Genomic DNA, 15,588 nt, shown 5'->3' with positions numbered 1-15,588 from the left:
ACTTCTTAAAAGCTCCCGTAACCCCCCTTTATCAAGCATATGGTAGGTACTCTCATTAGCTCTACTTTTACAGCCTTTCTCTCATGTTTTTATTTACCTACATCTAAAACCGATTCTTGATTATTTATAACTATATCACTTCAGTTTGTCTACAGAGCTGAACTCGTTTTATCAGTACAGAACATTTCTCCCTGCGGTTTCTGCTCTTTGAATCTCAGTCCTTGTTCACAAGAATTTAGAATGTCATTTAAATTTTTTGTTGTTTTCTATTTACTATATGACCAAGAGGGATGTATTTTAATGTGAATATGTACATTTTAATCATAGTGAAAGGGTATTTAAATAACTACTGCATGGTTTTAGTTAGGAAATTTATCTTTATTTACACTTCTGAATTAATCTAATTAACGTAGCTATTAGTTGTACATTGGGAAGTTTTAGTACACTTCTAGTCAATAGGAATGTATTTCTACTCTAGGACGATTTCCATTTTAAAATTTCACAATTGTTAGGAAATGTTATTTATTTGTAGTATACAGTTATTAGGTACATAGCAAGATGGTAACTTACAGAAAGATACTTTTTAACATGTGATGTAATGCAACAAGAATACAAATGCCTAACAAAATATTTGAATGGCCCTTAATATGTTGTTGTTTGAGTCATCAGTCCATAGACTGGTTTGATGCAGCTCTCCATGCCACCCTATCCTGTGCTAACCTTTTCATTTCAACGTAACTATTGCATCCTACATCTGCTCTAATCTGCTTGTCATATTCATATATATTATGAATTATTTGATATCCTTACCATAGGAATTACTGTTATTCTTAACTGAGAATGACTGCGATAGTCAAGAAATAATCTAAGAGGGTGATAAGTACACACGTTACTGAAGTTATCTTCTGTCTAAAAATACTATGGATGCGAAAAGATAAATTCCGTTACACGAGGTATTTTCGACTAATTCCTCAGGGCCACACCTGTCTGGGCACTAATCCATTCAGCAAAGGATGTGACTCGTGAGAAGACTGCAGGCCAACCAATTTCACAACCAAATGATATACCAAAGGATACGATGCCCACTTGTGTTGACTTTCCATCAGCTTCCTTGATGACCAATGGACCACCGCTGTCACCCTGCAAGGACGAATAATTTCTATCAGGACTTTGACAATAACAAGAAAAGGAGCTGGAATTCAATGGTAATGTGCATCGCTTTTGACCGTAACATGTTATTCAGCAGGAGACAGATCTGCATGTACTAAGACTTTCAGCAAAATATACATAGGAATGAATCTTGATTGCAACTCTGCTTTTGAATGATACTTTCAGAAAGATTCAGGCTTTCGATGCACTCAACTTATTAATACTGAAAATAGGATTTTTTTAATATGTATAAACGCGTTCCAAACTAAGATAATTGTCATTACACTCCCATTCCAATGGTATAATAATAAAAGTACCAACAATTGAGGACCAATGATGAAAAAGGGCGAAAGTGCCGAAATATGAAAAATGTGGTTTTTTTGTAATAAGGGGATATGGTAGTAACTTGTGCATGTGCCTGAGGTTATTAGTTTAGTTGGTAGGAAGTTCAGCAGGTAGAGCAACAGTCCAAAGTGCCCAGCTGAGTTTGGTGAGGAAGGGTGAATGGGCCGGCCTCTAGCGCTGCAATTCATCTGTGCTGTCCATTGTGTCGATATGCAATCGCTCATGCTTTTTCAAATTTCTGGATCACTTAATTAAAGAAATGAAATTTGTAGAAGCTAAATATTGTTACGTAATTATATAAAATGTATTTTGTATAGTATACTTGCACTTCAATGGCCGTAGGTAACCATTAATTCATGGTCTCCTTTTCCATTTCTGAATTAATCTATTTAGCGTAGTTATTATTATACACTGGGAATTTTTAATATGTTTCTAGTCAATTTAATTTATGTCCCGATTTCCATTTTAAAAATTTACAATTGGTAGAAAATTGGTGCCACAAACATGTTCTCGAGTAAACGCCAATAATAAAGTTCCCGACTGTTTCCATCTATGGCCATAAATTTAGAAAAGGTGATCTCCAGTTTATGTTTAGTTCTTATAAATTTTCTCATGAAAGATTTTAGACAGAAAAGGAAATCTTATTCAAGTAAATCAGAGAGCCTATATGGTGCAATGTTCTAACTGGGTAAGTTTACACAGTGATAATAACAAGTGAGTATCAAATCATATGTAGAAATATAGGAACACAATAAGAAATCTGCGTTGAAAGAGGGTCAATAGAAAGGGATTCCAGGTCAAGCAACGAAAGGGTTAATCTCCACATTTTCACATTCTACCTCTATCAGCTGCACAGACTTTAGCAGGCTAACTTGACAGATGAGGACAATAAAAAATGCTGCAGGGTAGACTTACACTGCATGTGCTCTTGCCGCCACTGCCAGAGGAACAGATATGAGAGTCCTGGATGACACCAAGGTAGCGGATATTGCATGACAGCTTGGAAATTACAGTGCTGTAGACATAACGAAGCACCGGGCTAATGCTAGTTGCACCTGTAACGTAAAAGGTGTTGGTATTATTTTTTGATATGCTACTTAGCATAAAGCAATACCATATACATGGGACAGTGCATGAAAAGTCCCAAAGAACACATTATCAGTGAGGCTAATTCTTTCAAAGATCTTAAAATGATATCCTTTTCGGCACTGGGAAATTAATGTACTTACTGTCGGATGGCTTTCCCCAACCACTTGCTAAGACTTCAGAGTTGACAAATGTCTCGTCCAGTTGAGATCGTGATGGCAGTCTAATTGTCTGGATATTCTCTACAAAGTAAGAGATACAAAACACTGTATTATTACCTGGGCTGGATGAAAGAACAAATGATATTAATGGATTATGTGGCCATGCTACTGTAACAGCAGGATTAACAATTCCAAACAGTAAGACGTAATGCTAATATGGACCTCGGGATGAAGATACCCTTAAATTTATTTTCATTTTTGAAACTTTGACACATTCAAAACGAATTTCCTACATTTATAGCAAATTTATTCTGAAATATCGTTTCATTAAGTAAATTGTTTGTGAAATAAACGTACCGTTAAGCTGTACACTCTGAGGAAGCTTGATGAGAGCCAGATCGTTCTGGAGCAAGAGTGAGTTCCACTCTGGATGAATGGTGATCTCTGTACTAGTAAGCCTCACTTGAGTGGATTCTTCTTCACGGACGTTGTGAGCCCCGAGGATTACTTCAGCACTGCTTGCGCTGTACACCAAGTGATAGTTAATGCAGGAAGTCAAGGACCGTGAAAGGAAAGGGGCAATCAGTATTTTATGCGGTACCTGTGGGCTTATTTTATACATATTATGAATTAAGAGCAATAGAAAAACAATTAGAAGCAATTGTAATGCAGTCTTGCACGCACATTGCAGCCTAGAGAAACGTTTGCAGTAACGTGAAGAATATTTTGTATGTTAAATGTAACGTTCTTAAAATTATTAAGGAATCGTCATATTAAACACACACAAGGCGAGGAAACTCCTGTTAAATCCTGCCATATTGTATCCTATGTTTAAGAAACTTGATCATCTCCTTCTTCACTCGCTATAAACCTCCGAGGATGAGTTACCACCGAAGCGCAATGCACTTGCATGAAAGTTTTGTAAAAGCCTGAGTTGTACACACGTGAGGTATGGCCCAAATTGTTGAAAATATCAGTGTCAGTTATTGAAAAATACTCTGTAGTATTATTGCAAGTAATAGCCCAAAGAAATTAAAGTTGCGAAATAATATACATACGGTATATGGAAGCAAAATACTTACCCATCAACACAGTGAGCTGCAGTCAATACCCAGTCTGGAGAAAGCAGGGAGCCACCGCAGAAAGCCGTACCCTCAGACAGTTCTAACAAGAGAGCCACTTGATACGGCAGAGAGTGTGGAGTAGCCTCCTCTCCCCCAGTAATACGGGCGTTGCCAGGGGCAGCTACGGACAGCAAGAAAACTGTCAAAACTAAATTTAAAGAGAGTAAATATTTTTCATAAATGCCAGTAAAGCGGTTTGTCAGGAGAACGCAACGAATCGCGTAATGTGCATAAACTTAAAAAAAAGAACCCCCGTAGATTATACAAATTGTAATATCAGCAATAGCAAGTAGATGACTGATATACTTTCAAGACTAAGAATAAATGTGTAATAATGTAACATACATACATACATACATACATACATACATACATACATACAGTACGTAGATTTTCCTTATAAACTCCTATGTCTTTCAGTGTTCAGTTTGCAAGCCTCTAGCTCTGCTCCGTACCACTTAGTTTTAAATCACTACAGACTGAGCCTAATCTTCGCAGTCTTGGGCTCCCGCTGCATCATTTACCCTCCATTATTCTCCTTGGTAACCTATTCGCCTCCATTCGCCTCACATGCCCCTATCATCGGTTTGTACACATAGCTTAGTCTTCATTTTCTCATTACGATCACCCTCCTGCCATTGTTCCCACTTGTTTGTACCACCAATCATTATCTCTACTTTCATATCTGTTACTTCTAAATTATGAAAACATTACTAGAGTCCACCCAGATTTCACTCTGAAAAAAGACCGATGTAAAGATAGTTTCGTCCGGGAAGCTGACTTCCTTCCTTCGGATTACTTTTGATCGCAACTGCGAGTTCATTGCATTGGGAGAACACACATCCTACAAACCAAACTCAGGGCCATGGCCTAGCAAGCGAAGGCCTGCAGATTATGAGGTGTTGGGTGGTCAGCATAACGAATACTCACAGCTGCCATCTCACCGTCAGATAGCTCCTCAATTGCAATCACGTAGGCTGAGTGGACCTCGAACCAGGAATCAGATCCATATAAAAATCCCTGATCTGGCCGGGAACAGAACCCGCGGCCTCCAGGTAAAGGACAGGCATGCTAGTCCTACATCGCGGGAATCTGTCACCTGGGCGACTGCCCTAAATGCGGATCAGTAGTGACTGATAGTGATTGATACTGTTTACTGTTCATTGTCTGGAATCTTCCACTAACCATAGCAGTGTCCTCCAGGAGTTTTTCTACACCTACTCGTCAGCAGACAGATTTTAATTTGTCTGTCCTAGGCCTAGAGATACTTAGTTCACTCTAGATCAGAAAATCGTCTGTATCATCGAAAATTCACGGAATACCCAGACAATCCGAATAGATTTCCTGAACTTAAATTCGGTTATGGTATAGTCTATTATGGATCCGGTGCCCTTACTCTCCCATATGTAGCGCTGAACAGCCTTATGCTTGAAGAGTATACTCGTAACTGCTAATCTCACGCTTCCCATTCCTCACGTTTACCCTTCACCTTATATCCTGTCCTCTCACATTCTAATTTCCTATTATTGCTATCCTGTGCTTGTTGTTGGCCCTGACCAGGATGTTACTCAGTGCTTCATAAAACTGGACAACTTCATTCTCACGTGTAACCTCGCGTGATGAATACAGTGAGACAGTTTTCCTACTAATTTCTTCAATTACTGAATCTGCCCATGTTATTGGCTCCTGTACGTGCCTAACATAAACTAAGTTGCGCGCAATAGTATTCCTGATGTCCGGTCGTACCCTACACTCTGCCCTTCTTTCTTTCTAAAACCCGTTAAAAACACTCTGTAATCTCTCATCCTCGTCATCACCCCTTACGCGAATATCATTAACTCCTAACTCATCCGGACGTATCCTCTATGCTGACTCAGCTTGTACTACTTTCTTTCACGAGACCCATTGATATTGATAGCTCCACATCGAATTATATTACTTTCGCCGAGTTTTGTTCCAAGGAGTCCCTCACTTGCCAAATGATGATGGGACTCCGTAACTCCCATACGTCAGACGTTTGCTTGAATTGTTCTGAGCATGTTGTGTAAAATTTCTGTGAAGCTTGATGCTACCCTTTACTTACATATAGTCCCAGTGAGAATCTCCCCTCTGACGGACTATGGACTGCATAGTCCTAGCCTCCTGAGGGTCGTGATTCAGAATATGTCTAAGACGACCACTCCCATTCCATAGGACCACTTACTAGGCCACTCAGCTGCTGTCCATGATTCATGAAGTAGGACGTGACTACAGTAACCCATACCATGAACCATCATTTACATGACCAAAAATAACCTCAACGCTTTCCGTGTGATGTCATGTTCATGCCTTATGCAATTCAGTTCCTTCATTATGCTATGAATTTTATAGAGGAATTTCAATAAAATGTTATCATTTTTACCAACAGATTTCCAGACTTATTTGTGGTTGTAACAAAGTTCAATCATACTTACGACTTCTGTTGATCCCCTTCACTGGTAGAGGCCTGAGCACATCAATGGGCTTCACCTTGCTCCAGTCAATGGGATTCTATAAAGAAAAATCAAGTCATATTCTGAATGTTCATAGGGACAGTATTACAACTTACAAGTACATATTTTCAGTCATAAGAAAGGAATTGCACGTGGTTTCCTCACTCCCTAGGAAGATGTCGAGACGTCTTCAATCCTACGAGGTAGGGAATCTAGTAAGCGGAGGATACAGTGCTCACTTTCAGTTAACGTAACTTTGTGGTAGATTTTTGGGACAAGGTCGAGAATATTCCATACTTACCCTTTTTTTGACTTCAGCCCCTAAATTTCCAATAATATAAAGGCCTTTTCAATCTACCCCTGCACTGTGCACTTCTGTATGTGTGACTGATAATCTCGGAAATGATTACAGCTTGAGAATGCCGTTGTCACACAAACGGGACCACGATGTAAGTTCATTGTGTAATACTGGGTATTATGTGTCGTGTTTCAGCGTAGCTCGCTTATTACAATGTTCAACCTAACCCCACATCCAATGCAGAACTGACCTTGTTACGATACGCCGATGTACCTCGAAATCTCGAAATCTCGATATCTCGATACACGAGGTTACATAACAGAACACGACACACTGAAACGAATCGAGTGAACTGTGACATCGGTGAGTGGTTCAAAGTCCATGAGAAGGCATGCAGCTCCGACTACTATGAAACCATAATGTAGGCCTACATAAGAAGACCTTGTGAGGTCATCATTCACAAAGGAAAGCACCGATTTGTCTTTGAATATAATATTTCCTCACTGAGTTTTCTCCTCAACAGATGGTAATCAGTATGTTCTTTATATCTCCTCGATTTTCAGTTTGTAGTTACCTCGTCTTTTCTGAGCCTTTTCCTTGGATTATGTACACAGTCTGATTATCTTCTCTTCAGTCACTCTGGTCCTAAATAACACACTCCTCACTTAAGATATTACGCCGACTTGTTCATGCCAGCAAATTTTCTCGCTAATATCATAATCTGAAGTTTGTCAAATACGAGGGGTCTTGGAGGTTCCAGTCTGAAGTACCTCCCCGTCCAGCTCCTTGGCTCAAAGGTCAGCGCACAGACATCGGGCCAGAGGGCATGCCGGGTCGGCATTTTTATCTTAAAGGGTTAATTCCCTTGGCTTAGGAACTGGTTGTTTGTGCTGTCCACAGGATCCGTGCAATTCACCCACCACACACACTATCCTCCATGACAATAATACGCCCTCATTGAAGGGACTGCCTTGCGAAATGATGATGTTGATTATTATTATTATTATTATCATCCCCTGAGCTCTTCATATGTACTCGTGATCATGACAACGGATAACTGCAGTTCCTTTATTCCTACGCAGTCACCAGCAATGCGGTAGTGGACTCTTTGGGACATGCCATTAAACTTGATCATTGGGTTCAGCTTTGAAGGTACAAAATAATAGTTTCTATTCTCAACTGTAGTATGTTGACCATCTTTGGAAATGGTTAAGTGCGTATTTGTTGAATATATTGTTACTTTAGAACCTGAGACCTCGTGAATTTCTTTCGTGTTTCCAGAGTAATACAGCAGATATTGAAGTGAGCAGTACTGGTAAACGGCCTAAATATTCCTTTCGCGTTTACCACATCTAAATTGTGAACTACAACAGTCCAAGAGATCAGGCGGCTATTACTTCCAGATCTTAAAATTATCAAGTGCAGTCCTGAAGTATGTTACCTTAGATGCGTAGGCCGCTACTGCCAACAGCACAACGAGTCCCTGGGTGAACATTGTCGATGTCTCTCTGTGAGTGATGCTCAGTGGAAGAAGGCAGCTGTTTTATATCTCAGCTCGTCTGGAAATCACTGATAACGCCGCATGTAAAAATACGATCAATATTAGTATTAGACCTTGAAGTATACCATGAAGAGATAATTAATATCAGGAGCTAAGGATAATGAGTGTTCATAGTTCACTATTGTTATCATAATTGCTATTGAAATCACAGGTGAATAATCTCAAAAAATGAATTAATTCACTCATGAAGAGCACATTTAGAAACTGAACGAAAGTTCTCATTGTCATAGTCAGTGAGGACAATGGTTCTGTGGATGATAATGTGATGATGAATAAAAACAATGAGTGGCCCTGTAGAACGGCAAACTTCCCGTACTGCACTTGGAGGACGCCAAATGTCTCTTTTCCGAGCAGAAATAGCCAACGATTTTGTTCACGTGACTAAACCTTTAGATCAATCAATCAATCAATCAATCAATCAATCAATCAATCAATCAATCAATCAATCAATCAATCAATCAATCAATCAATCAATCAATCAATCAATCAATCAATCAATCAATCAATCAATCAATCAATCACCACTGATCTGCTTAACTGGTCCTTTTTTTAAATAACCTTAAATAATTTGGATATTTATAGAACATCACTCTTACTAAATTAATCCATTCTCTAACTCCTACTGTTATAAACGAATATTTACATCAATTTCTCCTCTTGAATTACAACATTTTCTTCATATTTTGATCTTTCCTTCTTTTAAAAATACTGATGAAACTTATTCTACTAATGTCGTTTCACGCCATCTCAAAATTGATAGCTCGGAACATACTACTTAGTCGAGCAGCTCGTCTACTTTCTCCCAATTCCTTCCAGCCCATACTTTGCCACATTTTCGTAATGCTACTCTTTTGTCGCAAATCATCCAGAACAAATTGAGGTGATTTTCTTTGGATTTTTTCCAGTTTTTGTATCAATTGATTGTGGTGAAGATCCCATACACTGGAAATATACTCCAATAATTGTTGTCCTGCCAGAAATTTATAACCCCCCTTCTTTTGGTCCTGACTACAAACCCTAAATATTCTCATAACCACGTGAAGAGATCTGTAACCTTTAATTACAAACACTTTTATGTGAATATCCCAACGAAGTTCACCTAGGTACTTACAGCGATCCCCATGCGGTACTTTCACCCCTTCTACGCAGTAATTAAAATGAGATTAATTTTCCCTTTTTGTTTAACGCACAACCTGACTTTTCAACCCGTTTGCCATCATTTTCGAGATCTCTTTGCAGTAGTTCGCAATCCTGTAACATCTGTACAACATCCGCATAAAGCCTTATCTGCGATTCAAGTTCTTTACTCACATCAGTTACATATAATAAAGTATAAAGTTCCAAAAGTACTCCCTTGAGTAATTCCCATCTCAGTGATTGCAACCTTCACCTACTCCAACTAGAAATATAGCAACCCATTCAGTCAGTGTTTTGTCTAGTCCAACTGCACCCCCTTTGGCAGTAGTCTCCCTATAAAAAATCTTAGATAGATGAAACGCGTTATAATACATTTTACCTCCTGAATCTAATATATCTAGTGTGTCTTGCTGGAATTCTACAAGCTGAAATTCAGGGGAGTAACATTTTCAAAACCCGAACTGCATTCTATCAAACCAGTTATTAATTTCGCAGACATTTCTAGTATAATAAAAAATAATGCTCTTCTAGAGTTTCCAGGCTACACAGATCAAGCTTACTGTTCTGTAATTATTGGCTTCATATTTATCACCGTGCTTTATACAAAGGTGTTACTGTAGCAACTCGCCATACATTTGGTATATCTCCTTCATGCAAAAAATAGTCAAATAAGTACTTCAGATATGGAACTATATCTCAACCCTTTGCCTTTAGTATATCCCCAGCATTCCTATCTATTCCAGTTGATTTTCTAGTCTTCAGAATTGTAATCTTATTATAAGTGTCTCTGTTATCGTAGGTAAATTGCAATACTTCGACAGCACCAGTCACCTCTTTTGTCTTGAAATCGCCCTTGTAACCAATAACCAACAATCTTTACATAGAGTATATCTGACTGAGTGCTTCTGCCTTCAGTAAATCCTCATTTATATACTCACCTGGTTCATTAGTGATTCTTGGAATGTTCTTCTTGGAACCTGTTTCTGCCCTAAAATACCTACACATACCTTTCAATTTTTCACCTAAATTTGTACGACTGCCTACTTTGCTTGCAATCATATTATCCTTAACATATTTCTTTGCTAGATTCAATTTCATAGAAATTTCAATTTCTCCTTTCTTCCATAACGATTTCTAAATCTATTTCTTTTCAACCTTCTTAGTCTCTTTACTTCTCTCTTACAATATAGGGGATCTTTACCATTCCTTACCACCTTTAAAGGCACATGTTTACATATTTATCAGCAATTGTTTTAAATCCATCCAACAGGCTGTTTACATTTTTATTTGCCATTTTACGTCGATCATAATTACTTTTTAAAAACTACCACATGCCCCTCTCATCAATCATGTGGTAATGCCTGATCGTCCAACTTTTACAATCTTGCTTTTTACCTCATTGACTTAAACTACCGCGAAAACAGCATCGCGATCGCTTATACCATCTATTACTTCAATTGGTGTGTAGAGCTCATCTCGTTTCACCAGCACCATGTCCCATTTAGTTGTTTCCATTACTTCCAGATTCAACTGAACTTTACAGATTAATTTATTTACTATTTTTGGCCATGTTTTCTGTCATTCGCATTATCCTCCCGGTTAAAATTTGGTAAATTGAGTACACCTGCTAAAATAACGTGACTTTCTCTGTCATATCCCACACAACAGATTATCTTATCAAATAATGCCATATAAGTGTAAGCCCATCCTGGTCTGTAAACACCAAGTAGGTCTAGTTTCAAATTATCTTTACACTTAATACTTCACATTTCACATTCTTAAATTTTTCATAGCGTACAAATACTTTTTGTACCAGTATGAATACATTCCCGCCCGTTGAATATATTCTAACTCCCAGGTAAGCATTTGAGTTCCGTGGAAAATTTTCGCACGCATAATATCACTTCTTAGATACGATGAAAGTCCTATTTCATTGTCTGGTAAATGTATACCAATTATATCCTTTAAATTATTCCTTTCTTTACAACACTTCTACAGTTTAACGCCAAAGGGTGATAGGGAGGTACGTTCAGGGAAACAGGGTGCGCTAGGGAGCGGTGTTAAGGGAACAGGGAACTGGAAATCAAGTAGGGATGACATAAAACTGTTAGTGCTCAACTGTAGAAGTATTGTAAAGAAAGGAATGGAATTAAGTAATTTAATAGATATATATTTACCAGATATTGTAATAGGAGTTGAATCATGGCTGAGAAATGATATAATGGATGCAGAAATTTTCTCACGGAACTGGAGTGCGTATCGTAGAGATAGGATAGGAAGGGTGGGAGGGGGAGTGTTCATTCTGGTGAAAGAAGAATTTGTAAGCTACGAAAAAGTTAAAGATGAGACACATGAAATTCTAGGTGTAAGGCTCGTTTCTAAAGATAATAGGCAACTTGATATATTTGGAGTGTACAGATCGAGAAAGGGTAGCACTGACGCGGATTCGGAATTATTTGATAGGATAGTCAGCTATGTGGGAAACGACATGGAAAGAAATGTGATTGTAGCGGGCGATCTGAATTTGCCAGATGTCAATTGGGAAGAAAATGCGAACGACAGGGAGCATGACCAACAAATGGCAAATAAGTTAATATGGGAAGGGCACCTGATTCAGAAAGTGATGGAACCAACCAGAGGGAAGAATATGCTGGATGTGGTGCTGATGAAACCAGATGAGCTCTATAGGGAAACCAAAGTAATAGAAGGTATTAGTGATCACGAAGCTGTTTTTGTGAGTGTTAAAAATAAATGTGAAAGAAAGGAAGATATTAAAATTAGGACCACTAGGCAGTACCATATGGCTGATAAAACAGGCATGAGGGAGTTTTTAATAAGTAACTATGATCGGTGGAAAACGGTAAATAAAAATGTAAACAGGCTCTGGGATGGGTTTAAAGAAATTGTTGAGGAATGTGAAAATAGGTTGTACCTTTAAAGGTGGTAAGGAATGGTAAAGATCCACTATATTATGAAAGAGATGTAAAGAGACTAAAAAGGAGGTGCAAGTTGGAAAGAAATAGAGTTAGAAATGGCTGTGGAAGTACGGAGAAGTTAAAGGAACTTACTAGGATATTGAATCTAGCAAAGAAGTCGGCTAAGGATAACATGATGGCAAGCATAATTAAATTTAGTGAAAAATGGGAGGGTATGTGTAGGTACTTTAAGGCAGAAACAGGTTCAAAGATGGACATTCCAGGAATCATTAATGAACAATGGGAGTGTGTATGCGAGGATTTTCAAAAGGAAGAAGTATTCAGTCAGCAGTATGTAAAGAATGTTGGTTACAAGGATAATATCCAGATAGGGGATGTGAGTAATACTAATGAGGTATTAAAACTTACGTATGATAACAATGACATTTACAGTAAGATACAAATTTGAAAACTGGAAAAGCAGCTGTAATTGATACGATTTCTGGGAATATACTTAAGGCAATGGGTTGGGATATAGTACCATATCGGAAATACTTCTTGGATTGTTGTTTGGTTGAAGGAGCTATACCAAATGAATGGAGAGTTGCTATAGTAGCCCCTGTGTAAAAAGGAAAGGGTGATAGACACAAAGCTGAAAATTACAGGCGAGTCAGTTTGACATGCATTGCATGTAAGCTTTGGGAAAGCATTCTTTCTGATTACATTAGACATGTTTGCAAAATTAATAACTGGTTTGATAGAAGGCAGTTTGGGTTTAGGAAAGGTTATTCCACTGAAGCCCAACTTGTAGGATTCCAGCAACATATAGCAGATATCCTGGATTCAGGAGGTCAATTTGACTGTATTGCGATTGACTTATCTAAGGCATTTGATAGGGTAGATTATGGGAGATTACTGGCAAAAATGAGTGCAACTGGACTTGACAAAAGTGTGAGTGAATGGGTGGCTCTGTTTCTAGAAACTAGAACTCAGAGAATTAGAGTAGGTGATGCTTTATCTGTCCCTGTAAAAATTAAGAGGGGAATTCCTCAAGGACCTTTATGTTTTCTTATATATATATATATCAATGATATGTGTAAAGAAGTGGAATCAGAGATAAGGCTTTTCGCAGATGATGTTATTCTGTACAGAGTGATAAATAAGTTACAAGATTGTGAGCAACTGCAAAATGACATCGATAATATTGTGAGATGGACCATAGGCAATGGTATGGTGATAAACGGTGATCAAAGTCAGGTTGTGAGTTTCACAAATAGGAAAATTCCTCTCAGTTTTAATTACTGTGTTGATGTGGTGAATGTTCCCTTTGGGGATCATTGTAAATGCCTAGGTATTAATATAAGGAAAGATCTTCATTGGGGTAATCACATAAATATGATTGTAAATAAAGGGTACAGGTCTCTGCACATGGTTATGAGAGTACTTAGGGGTTGTAGTAAGGATGTATAGGAGAGAGCGTATTTGTCTCTGGTGAGACCCCAACTAGAGTATGGTTCCAGTGTATGGGACCCTTAAAAGGATTACCTGATTCAGGAACTGGAAAAATCCAAAGAAAAGCAGCTCGATTTGTTCTGGGCGATTTCCGACAAAAGAGTAGCGTTACAAAAATGTTGCGAGGTTTGAGCTGGGAAGACTTGGGAGAAAGGATACGAGCTGCTCGACTAAGTGGTATGTTCCGAGCTGTCAGTGGAGAGATGGCGTGGGAGGACCTCAGTAGACTAATAAGTTTGGATGGTGTCTTTAAAAGTAGGAGAGATCACAATATGAAGATGAAGTTGGAATTCAAGAGGAAAAATTGAGGCAAATATTCGTTTGTAGGAAGGGGAGTTAGGGATTGGAATAACTTACCAAGGGAGATGTTCAATAAATTTCCAATTTCTTTGCAATCATTTGAGAAAAGGCTAGGAAAATAACAGATAGGGAATCTGCCACCTGGGTGACTGCCCTAAATGCAGAAGAGTAGTGATTGATTGATTGATTGATTGATTGATTGATTGATTGATTGATTGATTGATTGATTGATTGATTGATTGATTGATTGATTGATTGATTGATTGATTGATTGATTGATTGATTGATTGATTGCAATTTTATGTCATCTGTACTTGAGTTCTAGCTCCCTTCACTCTTATCACCGTTCCCCAGTCTACCCTGTTAACCTGAATTAACTCCCTATAACCCTTCTAAACAACCCTCCTAACTTATATGCAGCAGTATGGTTCAAGTGTAGGTCATCTGAGCGCAGATACCTAACTCCTACCCAACCATTAAGATATACAAATCTCACCCCCAGTTTCCCACATACCCACTCCATAGTCTACTTTAAATCCCCGATGACATTCCAGTCAGTATTTCTCCTACACATTATTTCACTGATAACAATATTGGCATCATTAAGATTCTCCCGTGTTGCGTTAACTAGATCCCACACATCCCCACATATGTTGATACCTATACCTCATTGCGTTGCATTTTTGTTGGTACCAACGTGAAACACTGCCACCTTCCCCTTTTCCTCCTCCTTCTCTTCTACTTTCCTCAACATCTGCCTTAACCTAATTCCTGGATGACACTCTACCCTGCTTCCCTTTCCTCCACACACTTTCCGCACATGCCTAACGATGGAATGCTCCATAACCGAGACTCAACCCCACCCATGTCATTTGATTCCCTCCACTTCTTGTCTCCCCTATTTTCCTGGCGGCCACAGAACTTAATACCTTTTCTCTTTTCTCCCTCCCGTAACCACGTTCCACTTCCCTTTTCCCACACTCTACTCTACATTTCCCCTTCCTAACTTCTCCTTTTTCCTACTTCTACCCTCCTCTGCAACAGTTTTCTGTTCCCTACCTTCCCTCAGCAGTTCTACCTGCAGTGACTCATATCAATTTCTCACCGATACCTGACCGGAATTTCGCCCTTCAATACAGCACTTTGCCCTGAATTACTTTTCACTTAAAACATTAGCCCACTTACCTTCTAGGACTTGCCCCTTTTCTTTCCATCCCTCTTGTACACGTACCGTAACCAGAACATTGTTTGAGGGAGACCTATCTTCCTCCCTGATTCTAATTATCTACAACTCCTCCTTCATACTCCTTAATGCCTGTTCACACCCAAATTCTTTGACTATTCTCTATTCTTGTTTACGAGCAAAAGAAAACTATCTGTAAAGTTAAATAGCGCATTCTGTGAATTTAAAATATCAAAGGAAATAAATATTATCCAGGATATTACAGAAGGATCACACGACAATAATGTAAAACATGTACTGACTAATAAAATAACTACACCACTTAGGAGTATTATATAATTATTAC

General features: G+C 38.5%; 1 protein-coding gene across 1 annotated transcript; it reads right to left on the bottom strand.

Annotated features, from left to right (window-relative positions):
- Positions 1-357: 357 nt before the first annotated feature.
- Positions 358-8,202, bottom strand: LOC136863892 (brachyurin). Its single transcript, XM_067140291.2, has 7 exons — positions 8,076-8,202; positions 6,319-6,394; positions 3,824-3,986; positions 3,099-3,265; positions 2,724-2,822; positions 2,410-2,549; positions 358-1,140 (listed from the first exon to the last, which is right to left on the bottom strand). The coding sequence occupies exons 1-7, from the start codon at positions 8,127-8,129 to the stop codon at positions 964-966; spliced, it is 876 nt and encodes a 291-aa protein (XP_066996392.2). The 5' UTR covers positions 8,130-8,202; the 3' UTR covers positions 358-963.
- Between the last annotated feature and the right edge of the window lie 7,386 nt (positions 8,203-15,588).

The sequence above is a fragment of the Anabrus simplex genome, chromosome 2, assembly GCF_040414725.1.
Source record: "Anabrus simplex isolate iqAnaSimp1 chromosome 2, ASM4041472v1, whole genome shotgun sequence".
In the NCBI taxonomy this organism is placed as follows: Eukaryota; Metazoa; Arthropoda; class Insecta; order Orthoptera; family Tettigoniidae; genus Anabrus; species Anabrus simplex.
Note: the sequence above shows the minus strand (reverse complement) of the source record. Positions and strands in the feature narration are given on the sequence as shown.